Here is a 16,427-nt window from a genome sequence, read left to right as displayed (position 1 = left end):
GTAAGGAGACATTCAAATCTTTCACACTTCAAAAGTTCCGCTTGTAGGCAATCTTCTTCTTATGCCTCTCTAAATAGTCAGTGCAATACGCTCGCTTTGAGTTTCACAACATAGCCATGAATTTCAGGGGAGTGCTATACACGCACGTTTACTCACGTTTGTTGACTAGCAGAGGACTGCTGCCGGGTTGTGGATGTCGAATGGTAGTGAAAGTCAACGTTCGCTAATGACTTCGACCTTTCTGAAGTGAGTTAAGCTGTTCCCTTTTTGCGTTCTTTCTTCTTGTTTAGGGAGCTGGTGAGTGTGGTCAAGTGGCAGACGCGCCGCTTGTGCCGCCACGCACCTTCTGCGTTCTCAGATTACTGCCATGCCACGGAAAGCGATAAATATCCAGTGGTGGATCCTCTACAGCCGCACTCATCATGAGGTGTGCGCAGGCTTGAATTCCCAGAAGACATTGAAAGCGATTCTTGCAAAGCATGTGACTCAGCATTACGGCATGCTTAGTGGCTGGGATAAATTACAAGTTTTTGTGAAATGCGTAGAAAAACATAGTATTAAGTTGTTGTTCGAAACCATCTGTTCCTGCTTTCTTCCTTTGTCAATCTTTTATTTATCAAGATCCACAAAACACATTCACAACCTAAAAATGTTCATAATGGCAACTATTGTTACCCACTCCCTTGATGACCCGGTTACTCAGTTTACGTCATTTTTACCACGTTTCGTACTTTGTAACTCCATTCGGCCAAAAACAATGAAAAGTGTTTTTACAGATAATGTTGGAGCATATGCTTGGGTAGAATTCTGAAGAGTTTAAAGAAATTTAATGACGGCCTTTTTTTAAATGGTCTTCAAAATATTGCATTTTCAGAGACATGACCTCAGTTAAATGCTTTGTTTAACATTTGACAAAACTCTCAGCAATTACATTCTGCAAATTTTTTGACCTAACATGTTACAGTGCTCTCGAAATTTTTTAGAAGTCTGACATTTATACACGCAGAGAAAAAAAAATCTGCAGTTTGAGCAATATTGAATTGTGTGCCGATTTCGTGATTCTTTCGCTGGAAAGAACAGCGCTAAAATTGCAAAGTAGTAATGCTTTATCAAAGAAAACTATTCTTAGTATGTGGCCTAAACTTTTCAGACCTACAGCTACAAGTTTTTTGCAGGATTTCATTGAAACCCCGTTTTCGCGAAATTTGAAAAAAAAAAAAAGGCTGCCGCTCAGTGCACACTGATGAATTTTTTTTTAACAAGGTAAAATTTTTTTTCGCGAAATCGAAAGTGGTTTTGGGGTCCTCAGAACTCAGAAAAGAAAATATTTTTTTTTTTTTGGCGAAATTAAAGACGACGGCGTACATGCATCGACGTTCTGATTTCAACACAGCAAGCCTCTCCCTGCAACAAACGAATGGGAGACAAGAGAGAGAGAGAAAAACCATCCATGATGATAAAAGACAATGATAGCACAGAGATGCATGACAAGCTATATTTCATCTTTGTGCTATGCTGGTGATGTGTGAATAAAAATTCCAGTTTTATTCAAAGATAATTTAGTTTTTGGATCTCTTTTAGAGTGCAACTCTCAGCTATGCCGCTGTTCGACGACGAGCAAACTGTAAAAATTACCCTCCGCCTAAAAAAGTAATCGCATCACCACCCTACTAACCTACGCTGATCGAACAACACTGAAGTTACCCTACAGGTATGGTATAGTGGAACTTTAATTATACGTTCCCCTGTTTCGTGACAACCCGCATTTTAGGACAAATCGGTTAGGTTTTGGCAAAATCCCCATAGGAATAATGTTTTAAAAACCTTGGTTATACGACGCACTTTTACGCCGACGCCGCATCTTACGACGACATTCAGATTTCGTCCAAAAGAAAAAAGAACGCCTTTACTCGAATCAAGCGTGGACCAAATATTCACGAGTGCAAAATATAAACTTGCGTACCCCTAGGTTGATGATTATAAAAGTAGATAGCGAAACAGATGTTTTCTTAGAATGGAATATTTATTCCCCCGAAAGTCGCTTCTAAACACGTTGCAATCGCGTGTGCATGTGTCTGGGGTCGTTACCTAGTCAAACTCTATCCACAAAGTAGCTCCAGCTGACCAAAAAGCTGATATTTTCACGCTTTCGGTCTATGAAAACATTTTCTGATCGACATACAGCTGATCTCCTGCCTTTGTCGCACTCGCAGTCACAGGCTCAATGACGCATAAGGGGGCGACACAGCTGTTTTCACTGTGAAAGGTAACTTTCACTCGTTGTCGATGTTAATACCAACAGCGAGACATCACTAGTTGCACTTCACAAGGCCACAAATTACGTTTATAGCTCAGTCGCACGCGAAGGCATTCTATGCACACTCGTGATCGGTCGCCATTATGTGATAGCGATGACACTATGTCTGACTTTTCTGACGGGAGGCTATTGGCAACACGGTTTCAGTTTCGTTTTCACGCGCAAACAATTTTCGGACTTTATTGGTAGAAAAATGCGCGTTGGATTCAATTCTTTTTAAACTTGAGAATAGAAATTTGCTCGCACCTCTTTCAACTAAGTTACACTGCCATTATCTGGTGTTGGCAAGAATAATTTATTCTACCTTTCCACCAGAGGCATAAGGTTGTGCCGTGGGCTTATTCAGGCGGTTTATACCCACTTTTTGGGGCAAGGCTGAGTGTCATTGGTATATTCTTAGTTTTTTGATTATACGACGGCCGTATTATACGACCATTTGGCGTGGTCCCCAGAAAGTCGTATAATCGGGGTTCCACTATAGTTACTATACGGTTGGCAACAATGATGCAAAGGTTATCGTTTGCATTCAACCGAAAGGTAAATCCTGAAAATATTCTGAGTGGCTTTGCCTTCCCTTTAAACTAAAAAGAAAGACGTCTGCACATGCCTTGTTTCAATTTTAAAAATACTGTGCAAACCAGTTGGGCCATGACAAGTACGCTCATTTTTCTTCATATGTCAAATAAAGTATCTGAATTCACTTCAAACTATTTGCACACACCTACTAAACACCCAAGTTTGCCTTTTTTTTTTTTAAGTTGGTTAAACATGTACTCACATGGCTGTGCCATTTTCGCGAACTGTGACGTAGCAGCAGTCCTCGTCGTCGCGGCCTCGCATGGTGATGCGATGTACATGCAGCCGTGCAGTGTCCTCGGCGGTAACCAAGCTTGCCTTGATGCGGTGGGGTAACTGTACATTGTAGTTTTCCAGCTGCATACACAGAAATATGGAAGCGAGACGTCACTGCAGATTGATACGTGGGGTTTAACGTCCCCAAAACCACCATATAGTTATGAGAGACACCGTAGTAGAGGGCTCCGGAAATTTCAACAACCTGGGGTTTTTAACGTGCACCAAAATCTGAGCACACGAGCCTACAACATTTTCACCTCCATCAAAAATGCAGCAGCCACAGCCGAAATTCAATCCCGGAACCTGCATGTCAGCAGCCGAGTACCTTAGCCACTAGACCACCGCAGCAGGGAGATGTCACTGAAAAATAGCATTGTCATAGGCAACTGGAAAGGCATTGTACTTCGCCTTACAGAGACGTCACTGTAAGGCAAAGTACACTTCCTTTACAGTTGCCCATGACAGTGCGACACCTCTTAGCATACAGCCTCTTATGTGATCATGGCTCAAATACACAAACACAGCAACACCTGTGAAGCCGCATCAACTTTCCATTTATGCAAGTTTCAAATTCAAAGCTCAAATAAGCTCAGCCTTTAATGAGGCTTGCATATTTTATTGATTTATTTTTACATATTTTCAACATACTGTTAAGCCTTTTCAGGGTTTTTACAGGAGTGAGAGCAAAAAGAAAAGCACAAAAAAAAACAGCCACATCGAAAGTAACAATATAAGTTGATTGGAACAGCACTGCTGAACAAGTACAAGTTAAGAAAAAGGAAACTACACGCATGAATAAAGTGACTGTGGACGCAGTATTAATTTTATAGAATCATAAAAATGGGTAGAGAAAAAGTTAACACATTTGTGACAGTTGGTGTAAATACAAATATTGGCAATCAACTCAATACAAGGGTTGATTGCCAAAATGAATACAAGGGGGCAATTGTAGAATGAAAATACAGTGCATGCTATGTTATCAGGCTTATTCTCAAATGCCTTGTGTATTTTGCAACATTCCTATGAAGTCATCTACTGTACGCTGTTCAGCTACAAGTTGGTCAAGAAAATTCCATTCTCGAATGCATCTAGAAAAAAAAATAATAGAATGTGTTGTTGTTGCACAAGTATTCTTGGAGTGTGTGATCGTATGTGTGAATTGTTTCTCTTGTCGCCTTGGTTTTCACGTATCTTACATGCTCTATCTCAAAACAAATGCCCAATAACTGATTTAGAAACTTCAGGCGATGAATTTTTACTCGGCTTTCGAGTGTGGGCAAACCAATGCGGTGTAGTAATTTAGTTGGAGAGTCGAGGCAGCGATACCAGTTAAAAATAAATCTAACCGCATAACGCTGTACGTTTTGAAGTGTGGTGATACAACTAACCATGAAGGGGAACCAGATCATGCTAGCATACTCCAAGATCGGTCTGACAAGTATGCTAGATGCTTAGTGTCACGGTCGGCATGTCGCAGCGTGCGCTTAAGAAAATACAATTTTTTAAGGCCTCATTAGCTACGGTTTCCATGTGCACTGTCCAACTGAGATAAAAGTTATAATCAGACCAAGGTATTTGTACTGGCTTACATTTTGTAGCACGGTGTTGTTGTAACCGTAATAGAAGGGTAAGTGCGATTTCTTTTTTGTGACTTTCATCGCGGCTGTTTTGTCAGAATTAAACACCATTTGCCAGTTAGAACACCATCGTACAATGTCGTTTAGGGCATCGTTCAATTCAATTTGGTCACTGCAGCTTTTAATGTCTTTGTATAATATGCAGTCACCTGCAAAAAGTCTACTGTTTGCGTTTTGTTGGCTGTTAGGTCACTTAGAAATACAAGAAATGTGTGATCAAGTCATGTGTAGTACAAGAAATGTGTGGCAAGTCATGTCCAGCGTAGTCTTCATGGCGGCCACCGCCATCAAGACTACGCTGGACATGACTTGCCTTGGCAACCCTCCTGGACCATGGCTCCATTGCACAAGTTCTGCTCATCGCCTACGACATCACTATTTCCTCTGGATATAAACGGATGCCAACGGCCCGCACCTTCCAGTGGGCGTGCGAACAGCATCGTTGGACGGTTTCTTTACAACATGCGTTTGTTCATGCAGATAGGGGGATGCCTTCAAGTTTGCGCGGCATCGAACGCTTCAGCCGTTATTGCTTCGTGCGCACCTACTGATTGCTGCCACCGCCATGAAGACTACGCTGGACATGACTTGCCTTGGCAACCCTCCTGAACCATGGCTCCATTGCACAGGTTCAGCTCATCACCTACGATATCACCATTTTCTCTGGATATAAACGGATGCCAACGGCCCACGCCTTCCAGTGGGTGTGCGAACAGCATCGTTGGACGGTTGCTTCACAACATGCGTTTGTTCATGCAGGTCAGTAATAACACTTGAACGATGGCTCCATTGCACAGGTTCAGCTCATCACCTACGATATCACCATTTTCTCTGGATATAAACGGATGCCAACGACCCACGCCTTCCAGTGGGTGTGCGAACAGCATCGTTGGACGGTTGCTTCACAACATGCGTTTGTTCATGCAGGTCAGTAATAACACTTCGTTATTTGCTAAGAAATCTAGCAATGCCTGCCTTTTGCTGTTCCCACGCCCACGAGTGCTACTTGTTTTACTTGTGCAATCATTTGATGTTTGTAGTCAGCTGCTTTTGCCGTCAGAAAACGTAGAGTTAAACCCTGGCCCTTCTACTGGTGCTTCTGGCGTTGTTACGCGGTCTAAAGACAATGCTAGCGAGGAGGCAATACAGAAGAAACTGAATTATGTGTTAACCCTACTACAGAGCGTTAACTCGCGCACAGCTAGGATGGAAATGGAACAGTCACGTTTAATTACGTCTATTGCTGAATTAAAAGAAGCTCAGGAAACTATGGAAAGCAACATAGTCAATATTGATATAAGGTTGTCCGCTGTTGAAACTAGGACGCCTACCACTGACACCGCTCAACAAGACCTGCTGGCCTTACGAGAACTCGCGGATAACCTAGCTCGTGAAAATGACAAATTCTGACTTGGTCCATCACAGCTGGAGGACAGGCAACGAAGAGACAATTTATTGTTCTTCGGCGTACATGACAGTTTATCGGAAACATGGGAGGCCACACAAGAAAAGCTGTTAAATATGATTTCTAGTTGCTTTACTCGAGTGCTTACAAAGGACACGCTAGAACGTGCTCATAGAATCGGTGCATTCTCGGAGGAAAAATCCGGTAATCGTGAAATTTCGTTCCTTTAAAATGAAGCAGCTGATTCTATACCAGTCAGTGAAGCTCAGGGATAAAGGTATCACTGTAAGGGAAGATTTTTCTTTAGAAACGCGCCAAGCCAGAAAAAAGCTGCTTCGATTTGCAAAGAATCAGGGCTCGCATCACAAACTGAGGTACAACAAACTGTACATTAACGGTCAGTGCTATAGCTACAGCGCAGCTCGTGATCATGTTTTTATGGAAAATAATTTTCGGGGACAGACATCGCGTCACGATATCGACGATTCTAGTATCTCTGACTTGTCACGTACTAAGCATACTGATCGCTCTGCTCGTCCGCTTGTCCAGAGTCAGCAGTTAACCCGTGATGTCACTGTTCTACCACACCCTGTGCTGTAGGGTTGCGCGAGAAGCAGTGGTTCAGTGCCTACTACCGCAAATTCTGTCTCTTTTCTTTTTACAAATATTAGAAGTTTATTACCAAAGCGCGATGAACTTGACTCTATAATCGGTTCCTGTAATGCTGATGTTGTTTTGTTGACTGAAACATGGCTTTCTTCTAAGGTAACAAGAATTGAATTGTTTGTTAGCAAAAAGAAGTTCAACGTATTCCGCTTCGACAGAGGCCAAAAATGTGGCGGTGGTGTTTTGATAGCTGTTGCAGATAATTTTGCTGCGTTGCCCATTAATTCCCCAAGTAACCTGGAACTAGTCTGGGTCGAGCTTTGCGTACGTTTTAAGAAGTTGATCTTGGGCATATGTTACCGTCCCCCGTCTTCGTGTCCCACTTTCGTTGATGAATTGCATGACGCGCTTAACATGATCACTGTACGTTTTTCCAACACTCCTATCCTCTTGGCTGGGGATTTCAACTACCCCTAGATTGTGTGGAATAATGCATCGCCTTATCTTAGCCCTCTCTCGACTGAGTGTAACAAGCTTTTGATGACTTGTCTGGACTTCAACCTGTCACAACTTATCTCTGAACCTACTCGAACTACCTCAGCCACATCCAGCATTTTAGATCTCGTTCTAACTAACGTACCGCATCTTATCTCTTCACTCGTGTATCTACCTGGTCTCAGTGATCATTCGTTACTCCATTTTGATCTTGAAACTCCTGTCTGTAAACACATCAGACAAAATATATTAGAGACTATAAACGTGCTGACTACAACGCGATGAATCGTGAGCTAGCTCTTTTCCTCCATGATTACTTGCAGGAGTTTTCACTGTGTTCTGTGAACACTAATTGGGAATTGTTTAAGGGCATTGTTGAGGGTCTTATTGACGCTTTTGTGCCGCTCAAATTTTTGAGGTGTGAGAGGGAATGACCTTGGTTTAATAAGTATTTGAAAAGACTGTCCAATAAAAAGAAACGTTTGTTTCGCTCTGCAAAGGTGATGAATTTTGTAGTACGATGGGAATTCTATTTTTTCATGGCTGCTGAGTACAAAGCTGCATTAAAGAGCACCAAGGACACGCTTAACAACCACACTTTGCCTGCTATGCTTATTAACAATCTTAAACAATTTTGGAATGTAATAAACAAGAAATACACCACCACATTGTTACTTACATCTATTGATGGTGTTACAGTCCCGTCACACGAATGTGCTTCTGTTCTCAACAATGTTTTTGCGACGGCTTTTTCAAACGATGTTTCTTGCGATAATTTTAACTACTCTGTTTTTGAAGTTCCTCCTATGGACCCAGTTATATTTTACGTATCCGGCATTAAGAAGATATATAAAATCTTAAACTTTCTTCTTCTTGTGGCATTGACAACATTAATTCCAAATTCTTGATTAATACAAAGTTGTATTATTCCATAATTCTTAATAAACTGTTTGAACAATCCCTTGAAACAGGTTGTATTCCCAATGATTGGAAAGCTGGGAGGGTGATTCCTCTGCACAAGTCTGGAAATAAGCCCTGACAAATTTCATCTCATTTCTCTCACTAGTATACCTCGTAAAATCATGGAGCACGTCATATACTCTCATCTCGTCTCTTTCTTAGAATCTAATTCTTTTTTCACTATAGCCCAGCACGGATTCCGTAAGTCATTTTCATGCGAAACCCAACTCATATGTTTCACGCATGAACTTCATTGCATCCTCGATAACGGATCTCAGGCAGACGGTATATATTTGGAATTTTCGAAAGCCTTTGACAAAGTCTCGCATTAACTTCTATTTCTTAAACTACGTAATCTTAACATTGACCCTAATGTACTTGCATGGTTGATCTGTTTTCTTTCAAACCGCTCACAATTCGTAACAACAAACAACTTTGACTTACATCTTTTACCTGTCCGTTCTGGTGTACCTCAGGGGTCCGTTCTCGGGCCCCTTCTGTTTCTAATCTATATAAATGACTTACCGACTAATATTTCTTCTTCAATTAATCTTTTTGTAGATGACTGTTATTTATCACGAAATTAACGACAATAACGATGTCTCTTGCCTTCAATCCGACATTAACAAGGTCATGGACTGGTACAACACTTGGAACATGAAACTAAACATTAATAAGTGTAAGCACATGCACATTTCTCGAAATTCTAGCCCAGCTTCCACTTACCACATTAACAATGTCTTTCTTGAAACTGTGCTCTCTTATAAGTACCTAGGTGTTCACATTTCTTTTAACCTGTCTTGGAAAACTCATATTCATTATATCATAAATAACGCCGACCGCATGCTTGAGTATATTCGCAAGAACTTCTCCGATTCATCCGGTTCAATAAAACTATTACTTTATAAAACAGAGGTTCGCTCAAAATTAGAGTATTCAGCATCTGTCTGGAGCCCTGGCATTGAATCACTCATTTCCATGATGATGATGATGTGTGGTGTTTTATGGCGCAAGGGCCAATTGATGGCCAAACAGCGCCATTTCAATGAGTATAGAGATGCGGACAATGATATGTTGCGTGGCTGTATAGGGGCCTTAAAATTCCTGGCGATAATGCGGGTAAAAACATAAGTATTAAAGACATGACAGTGGCGTGATATGCATATTAAAAAGGGTGACAAAGGTTTTGATAATAAAAACATGTAAAAATATTTCGCACTAGCACACTTGCCTCATCAGTGCCCTTGTGTCCAAGGGCTGCGAGGCAAGTGCTTTTAAATGTAATCACAGCAGCAGCGACCTCTCTTGAGAGGACACGCTACGCAATGCCTGGGTATAATACATGGTAAAAATTAACATCTCTTAAAAAAGCTAACAATGATTTATGGGTGAAAAGTGGTTCCCTACCGACAAACATTGCAGGGTGTAAAGGTATATGTTGTCGGTAGGGTAATGGGAAGTGTTGTCTTCTTAGAGTGTCTAACTGTTTACATTGGATTAAAACGTGAAGAACTGTTAAAGCCTCACCACATTTATCACACAATGGTGGATCACCACCGGATAAAAGGTATGTGTGTGTCGTGTATGTGTGCCCTATCCTGAGTCTTGTTAGTGTTACCTCTGTTAGACGTGATTTTGATACTGGTGGCCAATGGCCAAGGTGTGGCTTGATAACGTGTAGTTTGTTTTGTGTGTGTGTATCTCACTTGCTCTGCCAGTAGTCCCTGAGATTTAGTTTGAGAGACGGCTTAAGATCAAGGGCCGAGATTGATATGGATGTAATGGCGGTGCTCTCATGGACGGATGCAGCGAGCTGATCTGCCCTCACGTTGCCTTGGATCTCGCGGTGCCCTGGCACCCAGCACACTACAACATGTTGTTTGTGCGTGTAAAGTGTGCACAAAATGGAGTAAAGTGAGACAAGGACTGGGTTTTTTTGTTTTTTAAGACTGTGCAGAGCCGTTACCACACTGAGGGAGTCTGTATAAATTACTGCTTTTTGTATTTGTAATTGTTTGATGTGTTTAGCTGCCACCAGTATCGCGTAAGCTTCCGCTGTGAAGATACTTGTGCGTGGATGTAGACGGCCAGCATCCGAAAAGGATGGGCCGACAGCAGCGTAGGACACAGAGGAGTTAGTCTTGGAGGCATCTGTGAAGAACTCAGGACATGTGTATTTGTGTTGAAGTTCCAGAAAGTATGTTCGGATATGGGCAATAGGTGCATGTTTTGTAACCTCTAGGAAAGACACATCGCAGTCTATATTCTGCCACTGCCATGGTGGCGGGTATGCTACAGGAGCCATTAAACTGTGTTCAAGTGACACTTCAGTTTCTTCAGCTAGACACTTCAGGCGAATTGAGAAGGGCTGCCTCATCGAAGGCCTGTTTTGAAACAGAGTTGAGCTCGACAAATCATTAATTGTAGAGTATGAGGGGTGCTTCTTGTCTGCTTTCACCTTAAGGAAATAAACAAAGGACATGTAAGTTCTCTGCAGATTAAGCGACCACTCATTTGACTCAACATAAAGGCTTTCTACGGGGCTGGTGCGAAAAGCACCCGTAGAAAGGCGGATGCCCAAATGGTGCACGGGGTCAAGCATCTTCAAGGCACTTTGAGTGGCAGATTGATAGACAACGGCCCCATAATCTAAGCGGGTACGAATAAGGCTTCTATAGAGGTTCATGAGGCATTGCCTATCACTACCCCACGTAGTACGTGACAACACTTTTATAACATTCATGGCTTTTAAACATTTTGTTTTTAAATACTTGATGTGCGGTACGAAGGTCAACTTGTTGTCCAAGATTAAGCCTAAGAATTTATGCTCGGCTTTGACGGACAGACGTTGCCCTTCAGCCGAGTGTCAGGTTCCGAGTGCATGCCTCTCTTTCGAGAGAGCAAGACACACGTGCTTTTTTGTAGGTTAAGTCGAAATCCGTTTTCGTCTGCCCATTTGGAGACCTTATTTAAACCCATCTGAACCTGCCGCTCACACATGGCTAAGTTACATGACTTGAAGCCAAGCTGAACGTCGTCGACATATGTACAATAGAACATCATGCGGGGAATGGACAAGTGCAAAGAATTCATTTTGATGATAAAAAGTGTGCAACTAAGCACACCACCTTGTGGCACGCCTGTTTCCTGGACAAATGTTTGGGAGAGCACACTGCCTAGACGGACACGGAATGTCCGGTTTGACAGGTAACTTTCGATTATATGAAACATTCTTCCGCGCACACCAAGGTGGGACAGGTCTCTTAGAATTCCGAAACGCCATGTTGTATCATACGCCTTTTCGATATCGAGGAACACAGAGAGAAAATATTGTTTATGGACGAAGGCGTCTCTTATCTGTGCCTCGATACGAACGAGGTGGTCTGTGGTGGATCTACTTTCTCGAAACCCGCACTGAAATGGGTCGAGCAAATTGTTTGTTTCAAGAATATGTAGAAGTCGGCAGTTTATCATTTTTTCGAATACTTTGCACAAGCAGCTTGTAAGTGCAATAGGCCTATAACTTGAAGCTAAAGAAGGGTCCTTGCCCTCTTTCAAAATGGGAATAATAATAGCCTCTTTCCAGGAGGTAGGGATAGTGCCAGAAAGCCAGATAGCATTGTATAAACAAAGTAAGGTTTTTCGTGTTTCGGCTGGTAGGTTTTTTAACATTTCATACACCACACGGTCAGAACCTGGTGCAGAAGTACTGCAGGAGTTTAGAGGTGTTCAGAGCTCAGCTAGACTGAAAGCTTGGTTATATGCCTCGTATCTAGTGGATTTATGTTCTAGTTTCTGCTTTTCTATTCTTGTTCTGTATTTTTGGAAAGTGTCAGTATAGTGGGACGAGCTGGATACCCGTTCAAAGTGTGCACCGAGGAAGTTTGCCTGATCTTCCAAGGTATCACCGTGAGTGTTTACGAGTGGAAGTGTGTGTACTTGTTTTCCTGCTATCCTACCAACCATGTTCCAGACTTTAGCCTCCTGTGTGTATGAAGTGATCCCTGACAAAAACTTCTGCCAGCTTTCTCTTCTGGCCTGCCGAGGCGTTCTCCTGCCTTGAGACTTTATTTTCTTAAAGCTCTCAAGGTTTTCCGCTGTCGGCGAGTTGCACAGCAACCTCCATGCCCTGTTCTGTTCCTTTCGCGCATTACGACACTCTGTGTTCCACCATGGGACGTGTCGCTTGCCGGGCTGTCCAGATGTTTGTGGGATGCATTTGGCTGCTGTGTTAATAAGGAGAGCTGTGAAGTACTGCACAGTTTCATCTATGCTTAGCGTACATATGTCAGTCCAAAATAAGTGAGCTTTGTTATGAAACTGTTCCCAGTCGGCTTTGTGTATAAGCCATTTGGGAACTCGTGGAGGATATTCGTATGATGTTTGTGTACTCAAAACGACAGGAAAATGGTCGCTTCCGTAGGGATTATTTAGAACTTTCCATTGGAGTAATGGTACAAGTGATGGGGATGCGATGCTGAGATCTATGGAAGAGTAGGTTTTGTTGGCAAGGTTATAAAATGTTGCCTCTTTCCTATTCAACAGACAGGCGCCGGAGGAAAAAAGGAACTGTTCAATGAGACGACCTCGTGCGTCGCAGCGAGAATCACCCCATAGACTGCTATGAGCATTCAGGTCACCAAGGACCAGATAAGGTTCGGGTAGTTGGTCTATTAAGGACTCGAATTCTCGTTTTCCAAGACGGTGGTGTGAGGGTATGTACAGAGAGCAGATGGTGACGAGCTTGTTGAAAAGAACTGCTCGAACAGCCACTGCCTCTAGTATTGTTTGCAGTGGTAAATGTGTGCATGCTACTTTTTGATTAACAATAATGGCTACACCGCCGGATGATGCCGCAGCATCATCTCTGTCCTTTCGGAAGAGAACATACAGACGCGAAAAATTCGTGTTTTTAGATTTTAAATGAGTTTCCTGTACACACAGCACTTTCGGCGAATGTTTGCAAAAGAGCTCTTGAACATCATCGAGGTTTCTGAGGAGTCCTCTGACGTTCCAATGTATTATTTGTGTTGCCATATTGGAGGTAACGTAGTGCTGTGTGTAAGGAACAATGGGTGTGTCTGCTTCTTAAGCTAAGGGTTAAGACTCAAAGAACAGGGCCGTCGCCGGGCCCCGTTATTGGCTTTTTATTTCGTTTGGTGCGCTCCAGGGAGCTACGCCGATCTTTCTGCACCAGGGGTGCCGTGGTGTCCATTGCCTCCTCAGAGGCACTGCATGCCCGCATTTGCGAGCTGATGTTTTGGGCTTGGGACCTCGCCTGGTGAGACGAGGCCTTCATATCGGCCGACCCTGGGGTCTCCTTCACCTCGGGGGGCGAAACCTTCGGTCCTCTTGGGCTAGAGGTCGAAGGAACCTCCTTTGGTGCTGGGATACCCTGGCCGCTGCAAGAGCTTGCAGCGGCCTTGGTTGTCGCCGTGGGGACGAGTGGCAGGGCAGCCTTGGCTGTTCCCGCCGTGGGTGGGGGCATTGGCGACCGCCTGGGCACACTGTGCCTGGCATGGGCAGTTGCCGCAGGCCGTTGTAGTGCTGCCCCCTGTTGCACTACATCGGAAAACGATGGTTTGTTTGTGAAAAGCCCAGATACTTGTTGACGGGCTTCTCGGAAAGTAATGTTTTGTGTGATTTTGATTGTAACAATTTCTTTTTCCTTTTTCCATGTTGGACAGGTTCGGGAGTATGCGGGATGGGCACCATCGCAGTTTGCGCAGTGGGCCCCATCCTCCACCTTACACTCGTCTGTAGCGTGTCCTGTGGTGGCACACTTTCCGCAGGTGAGTTGGCCGCGGCAACTTTGAGAGCCGTGACCAAAGCGCTCGCATTTGAAGCAACGTCGTGGGTTGGAAATGTAAGGTCTCACATTCAACTTCAAGTATCCTGTTTCGAGATGTTCAGGCAGGGTGCTGGTGCAAAATGTCACAATTATGTGTTTTGTTGGGATTTCCTTCTTATCACGCCTAATTTTGATTCTTTGTACTTGTGTCACCTGCTGGTCCTTCCAGCCCTCGAGGAGCTCACCTTCAGTCAGGTCAAGCAAGTCTTGATCAGATACAACGCCTCGGGAAGTGTTGAGTGAGCGGTGTGGTGTAATTGAGATAGGTATGTTTCCAAACGATTCTAGTTTTGAGAGGTTTTCGTACTGGCTCTGACTTTTTACCTCGAGGAGGAGATCCCCACTGGCCATTCTTGTAGCCTGGTAACCTGGTCCAAGTGTAGTGGTGAGGCATTTGGAAACAACGAAAGGCGAAATAGTTCTGGCGTTCTTTTCAGCGGTTTCACAATGGATTACATGGTAGCGGGGAAAGGTTTCTTTCGGTTTGCTGAAATACTTGCAAAAGTCTTCGGTGCGCCCTCTCTTCGGGAGAGGACGATCATGCAATGGAGGGAGAGAAGAAAAAGCCATAAACTGAATGTGAGTTCGGCAGCCATGCCAGCCGCCCACCATGGAGCCCAACACGGGGACGTGACAAGTCCTAAATATATATGAGGCATGTCAACGTCAGCTGTACACAGCCGCTATAACCAAATGTATTGTGCCCAAGACAGAGCACATACACAAGGTTAATAACCCTTGCCGCCAGGAAAAATCGGAAGTAAATGGAAGAGAGAAGAAGACAGGATAGATTTAAAGACGAGAAAAGACTAAGATGTAGAGAGAGAGAAATAGGAAAAGGCGACTACCGATTTCCCCTGGGTGGGTCAGCCCAGGGGTGCCGTCTACGTGAAGCCGGGGCCAAAGGGGTGTGTTGCCTCTGCCGGGGGGCCTTAAAGGTCCAATCACCCAGCGTCAGCTCAACCCCCAGGATCCCCTTTTCCCCGGACACGGCAAAGCCACGCACGGCTAGGCGTGGGAGGGAGTAGAAACTCCCCCGTTAGCTCGGGTCCGTGGTGTCGCTACACACCAAACGCCTGCTTTAACAGGCGCCCCTGCGGGGAATCACTCATTTCCGATTTGGAAGCTGTGCAGAACCGTGCCTGCCGTTTTATACTCTCCAACTAACACCGAACAGGCAGCGTAACCGCCATGAAATTAAGTTTGTCCCTCCCTCCTCTTTCTCATCGCAGGTCAGTAGCTTTATTATGTCTTTTTCACAAAATTTATTACAACAGCTATATGAAACAGAAATTATTAACAAGGCCATCATACATATCAGCTCGAATTGATCACTGCAATAAGGTTGGAGTTCCATCATGTCACACCAAATGTTTTCATGACTCATTCATACCCAGAACTTGTGTCAGTTGAAATGATCTTCCCCATTATATCACTTATATAACTGATAATAATATGTTTTGTAAAACTATTAATCTTCTCTAAATGTTTGTGTGTATATATGTTTGTATATATGTAGTACATATGCGTGTATATATAAGCTTATTATTGTTAGTATACGTTTTTCTTATAAAATTGTTGTCATTTATGCCTACTTTATTTCACTTACTTATCTGCTGAGAGTTTTTTTTTTTTTTCCTTGCTGTTTTACATTGCTTCCGTTATGTATATCTCCACTTCCCTCTGTAATGCCCTCAGGCCCTGAGGGTACATTAAATAAATAAATAAATAAATAATATTGGTGCCAAAACGGATCCCTGAGGCACGCCGGACGTAACGTTCAGTTTTTCAGAGATGTGATTATTGCATTGCACAAAGCGTTGGCGACCGAACAAGTACAGTAAAATCTCGATGATACAATTACGATTGATGCGAATTTCGCGATAATACGAATTTAAAGGTTGTTTTGGATAGACTAGATTGTATAAAATACACTGTGATTCAGTGTTATACGAATGGCTTCCCCAGCCATGGCAGATGATACTAATGTGCGATTGACCGCTGCATGCCAGCAGCGCAACACGGCTTGTCGGAAGTCCCGTTCACTCGTGATCTCAAAGGGAGTGAATGCGGCAAAACTTCCCGGAATTTTTCTCGTTTTGGTGGCCGGAAAAACACGCCACGAGGCTGGTATGAAAAAATGGGTCCGAGAATAATTTTCCCGTCACCAGTAGCATATCGCCTTTTTGCTTCACCGCGTTGGCTTCACCGGCTGCTCTATCTTTCAAACCACGTGATGTCAACCAGCCGCAAATCAACATGTTGGCAAAGGCATCGGCGGTGGGTCGCGTCGACGCTATC

The 16,427-nt window shown here is 43.5% G+C and overlaps 1 protein-coding gene across 26 annotated transcripts in view; it reads right to left on the bottom strand.

Moving 5' to 3' along the window:
- Rel (nuclear factor NF-kappa-B family member relish) overlaps positions 1-16,427 on the bottom strand; it is a 411,660-nt gene that overhangs the window by 371,930 nt on the left and 23,303 nt on the right. For all 26 annotated transcript variants that reach the window (XM_075880947.1, XM_075880950.1, XM_075880933.1 and 23 more), the window contains exon 4: positions 3,096-3,250. In XM_075880947.1, the coding sequence (XP_075737062.1) occupies positions 3,096-3,250 (155 nt within the window). The remainder of the gene's footprint in view (positions 1-3,095; positions 3,251-16,427) is intronic.

Source organism: Rhipicephalus microplus, chromosome X (assembly GCF_043290135.1).
Source record: "Rhipicephalus microplus isolate Deutch F79 chromosome X, USDA_Rmic, whole genome shotgun sequence".
Classification (NCBI taxonomy): Eukaryota; Metazoa; Arthropoda; class Arachnida; order Ixodida; family Ixodidae; genus Rhipicephalus; species Rhipicephalus microplus.
This window is presented reverse-complemented; position numbering and strand designations above follow the sequence as displayed.